We start from the raw sequence: 13516 nt of genomic DNA, 5'->3' as shown, positions 1-13516 counted from the left end.
TATCTTTTAGCTAGATTCTTATTAAATTAAGTGAGAGAATATCGCTATAAATAATAATAAGTACTTATTGTTCTATTCATTCGCGATAATGATTTCGCATTATCACTTGCGGTTGAAATTGCCTGATCTATTTCTGTCATGATAACATGACCCTATGGCCTACATTACGGTAAACTATACAGTAAAAGTTACCTACTCATTCGCTAGTTATAATAGTTTGTGTTTTACGGTGATTTTACGAGTTTTTTTTAATTCAAAACAAATATAAAAGAACCAAAGTAATCTTTTAAAGTAAGTATAACTTATTCTGTACATAATCTTAGTTTTAAATAAAGAGTGCTATATTAACCTCGACCTTGGTTTATAACAGTGTGTTTATTTTGAATTCGCCCAACGGAGTTACGGGAAAAATAAAATTTGAACGCAAATGCGAGTAAGCGTTGCCCGCGAGATGTATCTATTGTCGGCACTAATGACGACGAGGTCGACAGAATGCACAATTATTTCAAAGCTGTACAAAATTAGTAAGCCATTGTTTCAAAATTAGCAGGCATGAAACAAATGGCAAGACAAGACAAACATTTAGCTGGGAGCATGTTAAGTGTTATTTTGATCCTGATTTACATAGAGAGCGATGGAGATCGCAGATATTTAAGAGAATAATTAGTATAAAAAATAACAATAAGATTGGTCGGATGTCAGCAGCGAGTGAATATGAACTGACATGGTGGACCGTAACTGGCGCTGTGCCAAAGCACATAGTGACATGCTTTGAACGTAGGACGATACGCTACGGGCGGCGTTTTACAAAGCGCCCTAAGGGCCTCCTCTCCCAGTACATATTATTATATCAGAGCTACTAACGTGTTTTATATAGGCATGTTACTACATAACTATGTCAACATATTTAGAACAATTATACTTCAAAATGGATTTCTAAGTTACATACTGTAGTAAGTACGATACTTGTCTATCTCTCTGGTCATCGAAAGATAAATAAGCAAGAGTTTTTTTATTATTAAAATATTACAAGTTTTTAGACGAATGTTGTTAAGTACGCTTTTATGATGAGCTGAGCTGATATTCATGTTGCTGTTTTTCCGAAATATTTATTTCTAAAATGGCGTAATGTAAGTACCCGGAAACTAAATCAACTCGCCACATTAAAATCTCACCGTCGCTAACGGGTCTACACAATATTCAGAGTATCAAGTAGGTAAGAACGAGGTTCAAGGGCATGATTTGTTGCATCCCGCCCGCCCACACACTGTGAATCATTTTTTCGCTACTCAATCACAGTACTCAATGCCAAAATATGATACTATTATAAGCCGACTAAGAGTTTATAGACAATTATTTGTAAACCTTGTAAATAAACGATGAGTATCCTTTGGCAGTGTTCATTAATACTTAAGAGTAATATGTAAAGAAGACAATATTTTTGCCGATTATAGAAATATCGTCCTAAACTATAAACATAACACAGATTTTTCATACGTGTGCTAATTTTAAAATCCCGCTGTTATTTCTGTATTTCTATTTTGTATAGCCCTGGCTTTATTTACTTCGTTCGTGTAGGTGCGCCAAGACGTGTGACGCTCAAACTAACAATCTCCTCTAGCATTGGCACTGAACTCCCCTGCAGTTCTAGTCTAGATAACGAGTTGTAAGGAACAATACATAAAAATTTGCCCCTTTACAACTTATAAATTACAATTACAATAGTTCTCAGTGTCATTAAAAATACGGTAATATTTAACACGTTCTGAGTACATGCTTTTAACCAGCTTAACCACCATTTTCTTAATTTTTAACTTATATTTCAGATGGTGTCTAGTACAACTTCAAGCAGCGCCTCATCTAGCCAACGGTTGCAAAGTTCAACGCAACGCCTCGCGCACATGGCCAACACTGAAAGAAAAGCGAGCTCTATGAAGTCCGATCTAACAGAACTCAAAAGCTCAATTTCGGAAATGAAGACGCTAAGCAACACAGCAGCTAAAAATTTTGGCCAAAGGTGAGTCATACCACGTCAGTCCACCACATCCACAAATAAGAAGATAAGAAGAATTATTTTTACACTTCACTTACATAAGAAAATCCATAACGTGCCAATATTTGTTTCATGTTCGGTCAATAGGTGTTAACACAGACGGTTTCTAGAGAACATTAAAGATAGTTTTGCCATTACCCACGAACCTGTACTAGCGAGCTCACCTGAGCGACCTTGGCTCTTGTCCAATTCCCACCCGCTGTTTCTCCACTCTGTGTTTGCAGTACCACGCCGACAAACAATAGCAACACTAGTTCCGTGCAACCCTTTTTGTGCTCTCGCACCACGAAAACGTACAATATAAATTAACAAAACATTGTGTTGTGCTAATTGAAGTGCTGTGTCCATTCAAATTAACAATCTATTTTCAGACTACGAAGTTCGATGGAGAATATAGTAGATCAAGATGACTTGGCTGATCGGAATTTGCCCGTAATCCGGGATCTAAGCGAAATGGATGACATGGGCGACATGAGTGATATGGGTGAGCTTTCAAGCGAAGGCCCACTTGTTACCTTTCCCGAATCTGATACACCACCTCCTATAACAGAGAAACCATGCCTACTATCTAGCAATAGTGCTGTGGTTGGATCAAGTACAGCGAATGAGTTGAAATACAGCGCAGCACGTATGACTTCTGCTAGTTCTACCAGAGTCGTTGCTGATGGCTATAGCGCTTCGAGGTCTGCATCTAACAGCACCAAAATGCGTCGAGTACAGCACGGCGATATGCAATACGCGGAACGCAGCGCTGCTAACGCATCACATAGATTGTTTCAAGCAGAAGGTCTAACTGCTGAACAAAATGCAGCATCTCTTCAAGTAAGTAAGCTAACGCATTGTGTTAATTCACTTTCTTTAAAAAAGTGAAAACCAAACAATTTGCGATTCAATTTTCATTAAAATATAATTGGCCAGACGACTACCACATTAGGACGTCTGGAACCTAGCTTCGTCTATGGAGCCGAAAAGGCGCGTCGAAGGACGTGACCTCGCGTGAATGCGACCGATCGATATCACAGAGCACCGCCTTCACCACCGCGAAGCGCGCAGTACAGCGGGATTTCTTGCTACGATAACATCCAACATGTGAATGTTTTTAAAATCACGCGATTGTTTAGTCGCGTACTATGGCTGCACGAATTATTGCATGGACTGGCAGGATGCTGCGACGTGGAGGATCGCCTGGAGCGGTGAGCTCATTTATCTGCAGGCGCTTATCGCCGCAGTAACTGAACCACGCGTGTCTCAGTCAGTGCCTGAACGTCGTGCGCGCGAGCACACGCGGAAGTCAATTATTGCGCGTGCGCGCACTAGTACCCGAATAGTCCGTTTTAAATATAGTATCAGAATGTCCGCGGGAGGGGGGTCCGCCCCGTGGCCGGTTCACCGCGGCGTCCTTACACGCTTTCATCCGCAGCCGCAAAATCCTTTGGTGAGAGTACGTTTCCTCGGAAATTTTCTCATACGACCTTCAAAACACGTGACGTGTGTACACAAACTTCGAAACTCACGAAAACGCACGAATTTCATACGTTTGGCCTATATCCAATAGGAATTATTAGGACGTACAATCCGAGCCGTGACGTGTATCGCTGTCCAATATAAAACTAGATTTCATTCCGGAGCAAACGTGTCGCGATTTTATTCAAAAACAATGTCTTCAAAACGTCGTTCAAGACCAAAATTACGTATCGTTATTGCTGTAACTATCAAATATTTACTTAGTGAATCATGTGTTGTTTGTACATAAGTGATTTCAGTGATAAAATTGTCCCCTTAAAAGTGAAATCTTAACGTTTTATGTAATAATGCCGTAGACTTAACCCTGCCACCAAATCAATTGTGATAAAAAGTATTTAATTTCACGTCATATAACATTCAAATATGTATTCTAGGAACAAAGATCTTTGAAGGCGGGTGAAGTTACAGCACAAGAAGCAAATAATATGTCAGCTACAAGTTCAAGACTACAGACAGAAGCTTTCAGCGCAGAAAAAATGGCAATGGCTTCCGCACAAGCACGTCAAACCGTTACCTCAAGCGGTATGTTCAGCCATAAGGAGCACTCCAGCGTTGCCCACTCTAATATGACGATTTCAAGCAAAAATTTGTCCACCAAGTCTACCCTCCACACTTCTTCCCAGGTATGTATTTTTTTATGTTTTAATGTTATAATCGTACAATTAATTTTAAGAGAAAATCTGTCGAAATGTATGGGAACCTTTTTTTTTGTTAATTTAGAACACACTCTTAAGGCTGATTTACATTGAGTCAGTAACTGACGTCAGTGTAGGCGCCGAAAACTGACGCGTGCTATTTACACGAAGTCAGTGTAGTGTCAGTGTTTCGTCAGTAGTACTGTACTGACTTCAAATCAATTTACACGATGGCAGTGCCGGGTCAGCACTGACTTGTCAGTGGACTGACGTCAGTTACTGACTCAATGTAAATCAGCCATTACGCATGCTTGGCTGACCCTTGATGCTAGTAACATACTCAAGTCATTAAAACCTTTTGAAACATACATATCGTCCTTAAATCCAAGATTTCGCATAGGTGCCCGCTTTTTTTGCAAAAGAGTTTTTATTTGCAAAAAAGGTCTAAGATTTTACTGATCAATTTTATTGATTATGACGGCTGCATTTGACATGCAATGTGTCACTTACGCATAACATTGTTGAACGAAATGAATAAATGAACCTGTAATAAATCCAGACCATTTTTCTTTTCAGATGAGTCAATTATTAAACGGAACAATTAAACCAGGTGACGAAGATCTTACAAATCTTACGTTTGAAGATTTAGACAAGCTCAATGCAAATTCAAACCAAAAAGATGTTGAAATGGCGATACAAAAATATTCATCCAGAATGAATGCATTCATTACATCGATAAAGAATAACCAAATGGATATGAAAAATGCATCTATGCATTTCAACAAACTTAATGAAATGTTACGAAGAGCTTGGGCTGTACCAACATACGGTCACGAACTTGGATATTCCCTGTGTAATACTTTAAGGGAATCGGGAGGACTTGATATTCTCATGGGAAATTGTCTGGAGTATAACAATCCCGAATTGCAATTCTCTTCAGCGAAACTTCTTGAACAATGTCTTACAACTGAAAACAGAGCTCATGTGGTAGAAAATGGTCTTGAAAAAGTCGTGAACGTTGCCTGTTCTTGTACGAAACATGCAAACTCTGTAGATCATTCAAGAATAGGCACAGGCATATTGGAGCACTTGTTTAAACACAGTGAAAGCACGTGTGGTGATGTAATAAAACTGGGAGGTTTAGATGCTGTCTTGTTTGAATGCAGGAAGAATGACGTGGAAACACTCAGACATTGCGCAACAGCTTTAGCCAATCTGTCTTTGTATGGTGGAGCTGAAAATCAGGAAGCCATGATTAAGAGAAAAGTTCCAATGTGGCTATTCCCATTGGCTTTCCACAATGATGACAATATTAAGTACTACGCTTGCTTGGCTATCGCTGTATTAGTTGCAAACAAAGAAATAGAAGCCGCTGTTCTTAAATCAGGAACTTTAGATTTAGTGGAACCATTTGTAACTTCACACAACCCATCTGAATTCGCTCGATCAAATCTTGCACATGCCCACGGTCAAAGCAAGAACTGGTTAAAAAGACTAGTACCCGTGTTAAGCTCGAAAAGAGAAGAAGCTAGAAATTTAGCCGCTTTTCATTTTTGTATGGAGGCCGGAATTAAGAAACAACAGGGAAACACAGAAATATTTAGAGAGATTGGTGCAATTGAATCTTTGAAAAAAGTGGCCAGTTGTCCGAACGCTGTTGCATCGAAGTATGCAGCTCAAGCTTTGCGATTGATTGGCGAGGAAGTGCCCCATAAATTATCGCAGCAGGTTCCTCTTTGGTCTATTGAAGATGTTAGGGAATGGGTAAAACAGATTGGTTTCTCAGAATATGCTACTAACTTCTATGAGAGCAGAGTTGATGGTGATTTGTTACTACAAATAAGTGAAGAAAATCTCAAAGAAGATATTGGTTTGCAAAATGGAATCAAACGCAAAAGGTATTTTGTTTGTCGATCTATTTCAAAATCTGTCATATACCTTTTACCTAGTTAAATAGATGCAGACTAACTTGATTTTTTTTTCAGATTCACTAGAGAACTCCAGCAACTTAAGAAAATGGCAGATTATACTTCGAGAGACACGAGTAGTCTTAACGATTTTCTACAAGGCATAGGTCCCGAATACACTATTTATACATATTCAATGTTAAATGCTGGTGTTGACAAGGAATCGATTCGAGGATTAAGTGATGAACAGTTAGAGAATGAGTGTCGAATTGTGAATAGTATACATAGGTTACGAATTTTAAATGCTATTAGAGGTAAGTTGATTACTATTTTTGATAACATTATAATTGAAGAGCGTCTGTCCAAAGGGAGCGAAACAAATTAAGAGAAAAACTAAAAAAAAATATTGTGCTTTGATGATGTATGTGACGAGTCTGACATACATATATTTAATTTCATTCATCAAAGAAGAGCTTATCACTTTCGATTACACAGGCTGTCATAGGATTGTAGAGTGATAATAGAAAGACTAGAAAGCATAAAACAATTTTGATTAAACAAAGTTTTGAGTTGAATGATACGGAAATAGCCCTCTATCAACAGACGCTCCCAATTTGGTATGGAAGAGTACACTGGAGATTGATCTAGGATAGTGTTTAACCGGGTTCGTCAAAATCCCGAAAATTAGTACAATTCCTTATGTATTGATATTTTTTTCAGCGTACGAGTGCAGTTTGCTGAGTAAAGGTGAAGAAAATATGGAAAAGAATTTGGATGTATTTGTTAGTTACCGAAGATCGAATGGGTCACAACTGGCCAGTTTACTCAAAGTTCACCTTCAGCTTCGAGGATTTACAGTGTTCATAGATGTGGAACGATTGGAGGCTGGCAAGTTCGACAACAACTTACTACAAAGCATACGTCAGGCAAAACACTTTTTGCTTGTTTTAACACCAAATGCACTCGACAGGTGCAAAAAAGATACCGATAGAAAAGACTGGGTTCATAGAGTAAGTACTAATCTACCTTATTGCGGAGAAGTATTTAAATAACATTGATTTCATTATTAAAAAAAAAAACTTCAAAACAACCAACCACATACCACCTAAAGACAAAAAATGAACATTCTAACCGTAAACTCAACTTGCAGGAGATAGTGGCAGCGTTGCAATCACAGTGCAATATTGTACCAATTATCGACAACTTTGAATGGCCTAAAGCAGAAGAGCTTCCAGAAGACATGCGAGCAGTGTGCCATTTCAATGGTGTGAGATGGATTCACGATTATCAAGATGCATGTGTGGATAAGCTAGAAAGGTATACAACTTTTAAAAAAAGTGTGCTTTCATATCTGATCTATCTACATTTATTATTTGTACATCTTCAACCTACTTCATAATCTCAATATTTACACGAGAATAAAATGTTCCAGCTTCCTCAGAGGAAAATCGAATCTTGCTAATCGACTAGATGGTCAACTTCGGGGCCGCGGAGACACGCAAACGCCTGGAACCGCAACCATTGGACGAGGACCACCTAATTACCAACGCATGGCCTCCTGCGAGAGCAGAGGAAGTGACAAAGCAGATTGACTAGAGTCGCCCATACACACACTGCCGCCTGTTAGGTGAGCTTGAACTTTGGCTTTTTTTTTTAATGTTTTACGAACATTCTGGAATCAAAACTAACTAGCTAAACTAACCAATTTCCTAATTACGAAATAGAGTAGTCATTTATGTTTAATTTTTCAGACCACGACGAACTCGCCAACCCTCCATGGGAAAAGCTTTTTTAGCCTCCTCACAAAGCTGCGAACAATTACCCACTAGTAGTAATACTTCTAAGAACACATCTCCTGAAAAAACTCTTTATAGTCTGCCTGAAATGTTATCTGAAAGTAGTGATAACATAGACTGTCACGAAATGGAGAAAACTTCACGTAGGTGCCGTAGCTGCGAAGGCATTTTAGAAGCCGATGAACAAATGCACACACAACTATCTTTGCCCACGCCTTTACAAGCTGCCACACAAACGAAGAGGAAAAGAAATTTTATGGACAGATGCGTGAACAAAGTGAGACTGTGCTAATTACCATTGGTGTAATGGTGGTTTACGAATAGGTAGACATGTCTACATAATGCAGAGTGTGTATGATCGGTGACTGCAATATTGGACTTTCTTAACATATTTATGTGAATCTAATTTTAAAGTACAAACATGTGCACAATGTGTATATATTTTGTGTATGGCTATAATTTAAAGATTCAAATGTGTGTCAACACATTGCTATTGGTAATCTAATAAGATCGTAATCTCAATGAGTGCTTGTGAATTATTTTATACTGCTGTTTTACGAGAAGATCACCACCCTGTAATGCTTCAAGAGCATCGCACGAGGTGGTGATATATTGTTAAATAGGACTGTTTGCTATTGTAAGTAGTATGGCAAATTGCTTATCTGACTCTGGTAATATTATATTATCTCTCTATCTCTTCACTCTCTATAGATATTACAATGATTTTTTGTCCTATTTTATTTTATAATTAGTATCTTGCCAATGAAGTATTTGTAAAAAGCAAAATGTTACGAAATTATAATTCACATTATGTGATAGTGTAGATCTTCTATTGTATAAAAATATTTAAATGGATCCTCTCGAAAATATGGATATATTGCTAGTACCTATGTACCTTATTAATTTCCGAATGAAATATTTTCCAATCTAAGTAATGTTATTACTTAAACCTGTACAAAATTTTATGATAGATGTAGAATTTATGTTAGTCATTTTATATGAGTTAACCTTAATATAAATCATTGTACTCCGTCAACCTTATATTTATGTACCTAGCTCTAACCACGAAATAAATGGCATTAATAAAATAATTAATTTTATGGTTTTATTTGCCCATTCTGTAGAGAACTATACTAATTATTATTGGACACCATTTTAATTTCCGTATTTTGATGATGTCTAAGAAAAAACCCTTATATGCATTAGAGTTCCTAACTTTCCAATTTTTCAAGTTGATCATAATAAAAGGTCATAACACTACAGTATAATCTCACTAATCCGGCACTATTGAAAACCAGAGGGAGCCAGATTATTGGAATGTTCGGATTACTGGGTTGTACAGAAAAAGTCATAGGTAATAAAGGTGATTTGAAATGATCCTTAATTGAGGTCTGCTTTTGTGCAACTTGTAGTCCTTGCTTAAAAACCTTTTCTTGCATGTTGCGAAGAATTATAATATCTTTGGCAGATATTTCTTTTTTCTACGGCCGTTTTCTTCTGCGCCGACGATGGAATGACCAAAGCGCACAGGTACAGAGGGGTAAGAGAGGCGTGGGAGTATTGGACGTGCCGATCTATCGGAGTGCCGGATTAGTGAGATTATACTGTATATAAAAATAAAAATTCTACTATGAACAGGGATATGATATATTATGTACATAATATTTTACATGCATGTACTATAATCAACATTTAGTTATACATAAGAAATAATAGATATATATTTTACAACAATATAATAACAATTGATACACTAAACAATGTCTGGTACCAACTTAGTTCATAACTATAAAATTCTATTCTACTTTATTAGAAGATTAGAGATACAATGCATAAAAATAATATTTTTAAGTTAACAAATAATGCTAGGCATACTCTATGAGATTTCAGTTCAAGTAAGTTTTTTGCAATCAAAATATTTTTACATTAACTAATTACAAAAAATAAATATTATGCAATTCAACTTCACTTAAAATAAGAATACTGCAAAAGTCAAAAACTGTATGCTCTGGTGGGATGTTTTATACTTTACGTATTCTTTCACACTAATAGATATACTCAAGTAACAGATTAAAACAGGAACCTGTTACCTATTAATCTATGTTTATTAAAAAGTATTTTACATGAATGAGCTATAAATTAAGTAAATAAAAACTCATTTTACTGATGCAGTATCATTATTAAGTGAAGTAGATATTCTATTTCAAGCTACATATGTATGTACATGAGTTCATACTGAGTTTTAAATATAAGAAATTATACACTCATTATATCACTTCTTAAAAGTTCACTAAGTCTATTACGATGGCTTGTTGACTTGTATAGAAAAGGAACATTCGTCACAACCGATAATAACTTGAGACGGGACAGATTCCTCACTGCCCAACACGTATGTACCTCCACACCTACACGGGTAAGTATATTCACCTTCACTCGAGTCAAAATTCATGTCACTCAAACTAACAGTATCATAAAGTAAACATTCACTGTTTTCATGACACGAAAACATCGCGTCATACTGTTTCCTAGTCAGAGGATCTTTAAGCACTGCCCATGCTTTCTGAATCAATAGGAAACTTTCGTCGCTTTGATCATCAACCTTGTCAGGATGTGAAGACAGTATGAGACGTTTGTAATTCTTCTTTAGATCGTCACTCGACACAGTTCTATCACACTCTAGTACTTTGTAATAATCGACGAAAGTTTCTTTTTCCTCCATTTGAAGTTTGTAAACTACAATATTAGAATAACAAATATGTGTACCTTTTTTGACAATAAGGGTTATCTTGCTTCACCAGTTTCTTTCCAAGATGTGTCAAACACAAGCAAAGTAAATTAGCTTTTGCTGAACGGTATTATGTTTTATTTAGTGTAAATGTAAAAGCACACACCACAACAAGAATAAACAAAACCGAATCATTTGAAATCGAAATTCAAAATACAAAAATAAAACTTCATTTTTTTTTTTTTTTTTTTTTAATTTTTAATGGCATGGAATAAAACTTCAAGTTCTAACTCTTCACAGATTAAATCAAATTTGAACACAGACTACAGACTATTAATTTTAGGGAACTATATTTTTTGTCACCAAAATTTATATTTGTCATCAAGTTGTATCACCTAATAAATAGATCTATCGCCACGAAATATTTTCGTTCTCAGATAAACAAAGAGTGTTCCCAGGTATGAATTACCAAATTATTGTTAATATAATGTGTAAAATATGAGATGGATTACCAATAAAATTGAAGTGCATTACATGAATATAAACTTCGTTCTTATAATAATAGTTTTATTACTTAAATAATAGCTTGGTGCTCAGAATGGTAGATCTGTCACCAAATAAATCGATTAATCGATTCCTGACTGCGACTTCTTTTTATTTGTTATTTTGTCACCAATACAGTAGTTACATTTTATTTCGTTCAGTTATGAAAATCATGTATTCGTTACCAATTTAATACATCAGTTTATAATTTTAATGAAAATATCTTCAAAGGGAAGAGCAAGGGAAGGGAGACAAATTGGCGCGTTTCGGGCCTCAAAGAATGGGTTGTAGGTTGGTTGTACGATGCGCGGCGCGGGCAGCGAGATGCAAGATTACGTTCATTGTTGTGGGTGCATTTTATTAGCCCCCCACCGGAAGCAAAAAATTTACTTATCGGCCAGAAAAGAAAAAGGGGGCGCCCTTCAAAATCCAAACCAGCGCTGATTATTCAGTGATTGATATTTTTAACAATAAATATTGATTATTTTGACTTTAATTGTTTTATTTACTATTCAGCTAGAAATTTAATTTAAATATATTTATACTATCTGTGGAAATTAAGACCCTTGGGGGAGGGACATGGCCAGTTAAGTAGTAGACTCTTTTGGTTCAAAGGATGAAGACGACTACCCTACATTTTTAGACCTTCATGAAAGGAGATGGCCAAATTTTCATAGAAAAAAAACCCAGAATCGACAGCAATGAAATGGTTACCAATAGGTTCCTTATGATAGACCTTTGATGGTGTCAAAAAATCCAGACTGAAATCCATGGGGTATAGGAGCTATTTCATATTATCGCAAAAATAGGTTATGTTGAATATATGTTGATTTTAAAGATTATTAACATCAAAGGACATAAAAAAGCAAAGTAAACTAACATTATACAACCCACTAGTAATAACCCCATAGTTTCAGAGTTGGCCTGGTGATTAAAAGGTCTTGTATTTAACCATTCCAGATGCGATTAAGCACCGACCTTACCTACTTGGAGAGGTTTCGCAGTTACATGCAACCTTCACAACTGGATATGATATGTTTTTGGAGAAATTGTCTTTGAAAATCGCGCCATGTGACATTGTCAAATATAACAAATGACTTAGCAATGCAAAACGGTCCAATCACGAGTCTGCATTCAACTTCTAACGAACATCAAACAGTAAAAGTAAACTTTTTTGTGAACTAAAATCTTGATCGAAAAAACGTTATAAAAAGAGAACCCCATGGTTTTTAGATGATTTGAAATACTTTTTAAAATCCACAAATTATACTGAATCCAATCATACATATGAAGTTCCTGTCGACTCTGGGTGTTTTTTTGGCCATCTCCAAATCTAGTGAAATAATATATGATTTATTGGTGATCTCTTTAACCCCTCTGCTCGACAAGATTTTGACATATAACTTTACCGTTGATTCGGCGGGATATTTTGAATCGCGACATGGAAGTCAAAAATTTGTACTAACTTTCAACACATGAATTCTAAGTCCGTAATGCCTGATCAGAAGTATTTTAACTATAACTTTAGAGCTCACTTATTTGACAACAACGTGCAAAGGTCAAATGGGGTCAGTTAATTCAGAAAAAGATAATAATTACGGTGTTTTTAAGTCTATCGAAAAGTTAGGCATTTCGGTGAAAACTTACCAATAAATAATCGCATCACTTTCTCAAACACAACACAAACGTCATATTTATAACATTTTCAATCCGTTGCAATACATTTCGTGCACTTATTTATGTTCAATAACTAAAAAATCAGCACATAAAATACACAATAAAAATGAACAATTTACAAGATCAAAGAGAAGTAGACTTTGGAATGGAGTATGTATTTTTTTTTTCAATCAGCGGTGTGCATTCGATACCTAAATCGGATATTTATTATAAATAATCGAATACCAATTTTATATATACATACCTATTTTTTAATAGCAACTTATTTCAATTTTATTTATTAATTTTAAATTATAGGTTCAATTTGTTTTTGTTGTTAAGAAAAAAGATATTTAAGTTTTATGAAAGTTTTTAGCATTAAATTTTTATATGTATTATTTATTTTGGTGTTGCGTCATTTGTAATAATTTTTAACTTTAATTGATTTTTTATTACCTATTACGGAATTTTAATTTATTCTTATATTATTTCTCAAAAATTCTAAGATTTTTGTTTCGGCGGAGGGTAAGCCTGGTGTTCTGAAATATAATGCAATTTGTAACTACCAAAGTAATGTACTTATTTGATGATGAGAAACAATAATAATAATTGATTGATTTTAAAGTCACCAAATATTTTTAACCGAATCCCAAAAAGGAGGTGGTTCTCAATTTGGA

General features: G+C 35.7%; 1 protein-coding gene across 7 annotated transcripts in view; it reads left to right on the top strand.

Annotated features, from left to right (window-relative positions):
• The window catches only part of Sarm (Sterile alpha and Armadillo motif), a 53803-nt gene extending 44793 nt beyond the window's left edge, over nt 1–9010 (top strand). For all 7 annotated transcript variants that reach the window (XM_021325663.3, XM_021325665.3, XM_021325666.3 and 4 more), the window contains 9 exons: nt 1827–2017; nt 2425–2875; nt 3952–4200; nt 4789–6110; nt 6198–6433; nt 6840–7129; nt 7270–7436; nt 7552–7746; nt 7871–9010. In XM_021325663.3, the coding sequence (XP_021181338.2) occupies nt 1827–2017; nt 2425–2875; nt 3952–4200; nt 4789–6110; nt 6198–6433; nt 6840–7129; nt 7270–7436; nt 7552–7711 (3066 nt within the window). In that variant the 3' untranslated portion in view covers nt 7712–7746; nt 7871–9010. The remainder of the gene's footprint in view (nt 1–1826; nt 2018–2424; nt 2876–3951; nt 4201–4788; nt 6111–6197; nt 6434–6839; nt 7130–7269; nt 7437–7551; nt 7747–7870) is intronic.
• The last annotated feature ends 4506 nt before the right edge of the window (nt 9011–13516 follow it).

Source organism: Helicoverpa armigera, chromosome 9, assembly GCF_030705265.1.
Source record: "Helicoverpa armigera isolate CAAS_96S chromosome 9, ASM3070526v1, whole genome shotgun sequence".
In the NCBI taxonomy this organism is placed as follows: domain Eukaryota; kingdom Metazoa; phylum Arthropoda; class Insecta; order Lepidoptera; family Noctuidae; genus Helicoverpa; species Helicoverpa armigera.
This window is presented reverse-complemented; position numbering and strand designations above follow the sequence as displayed.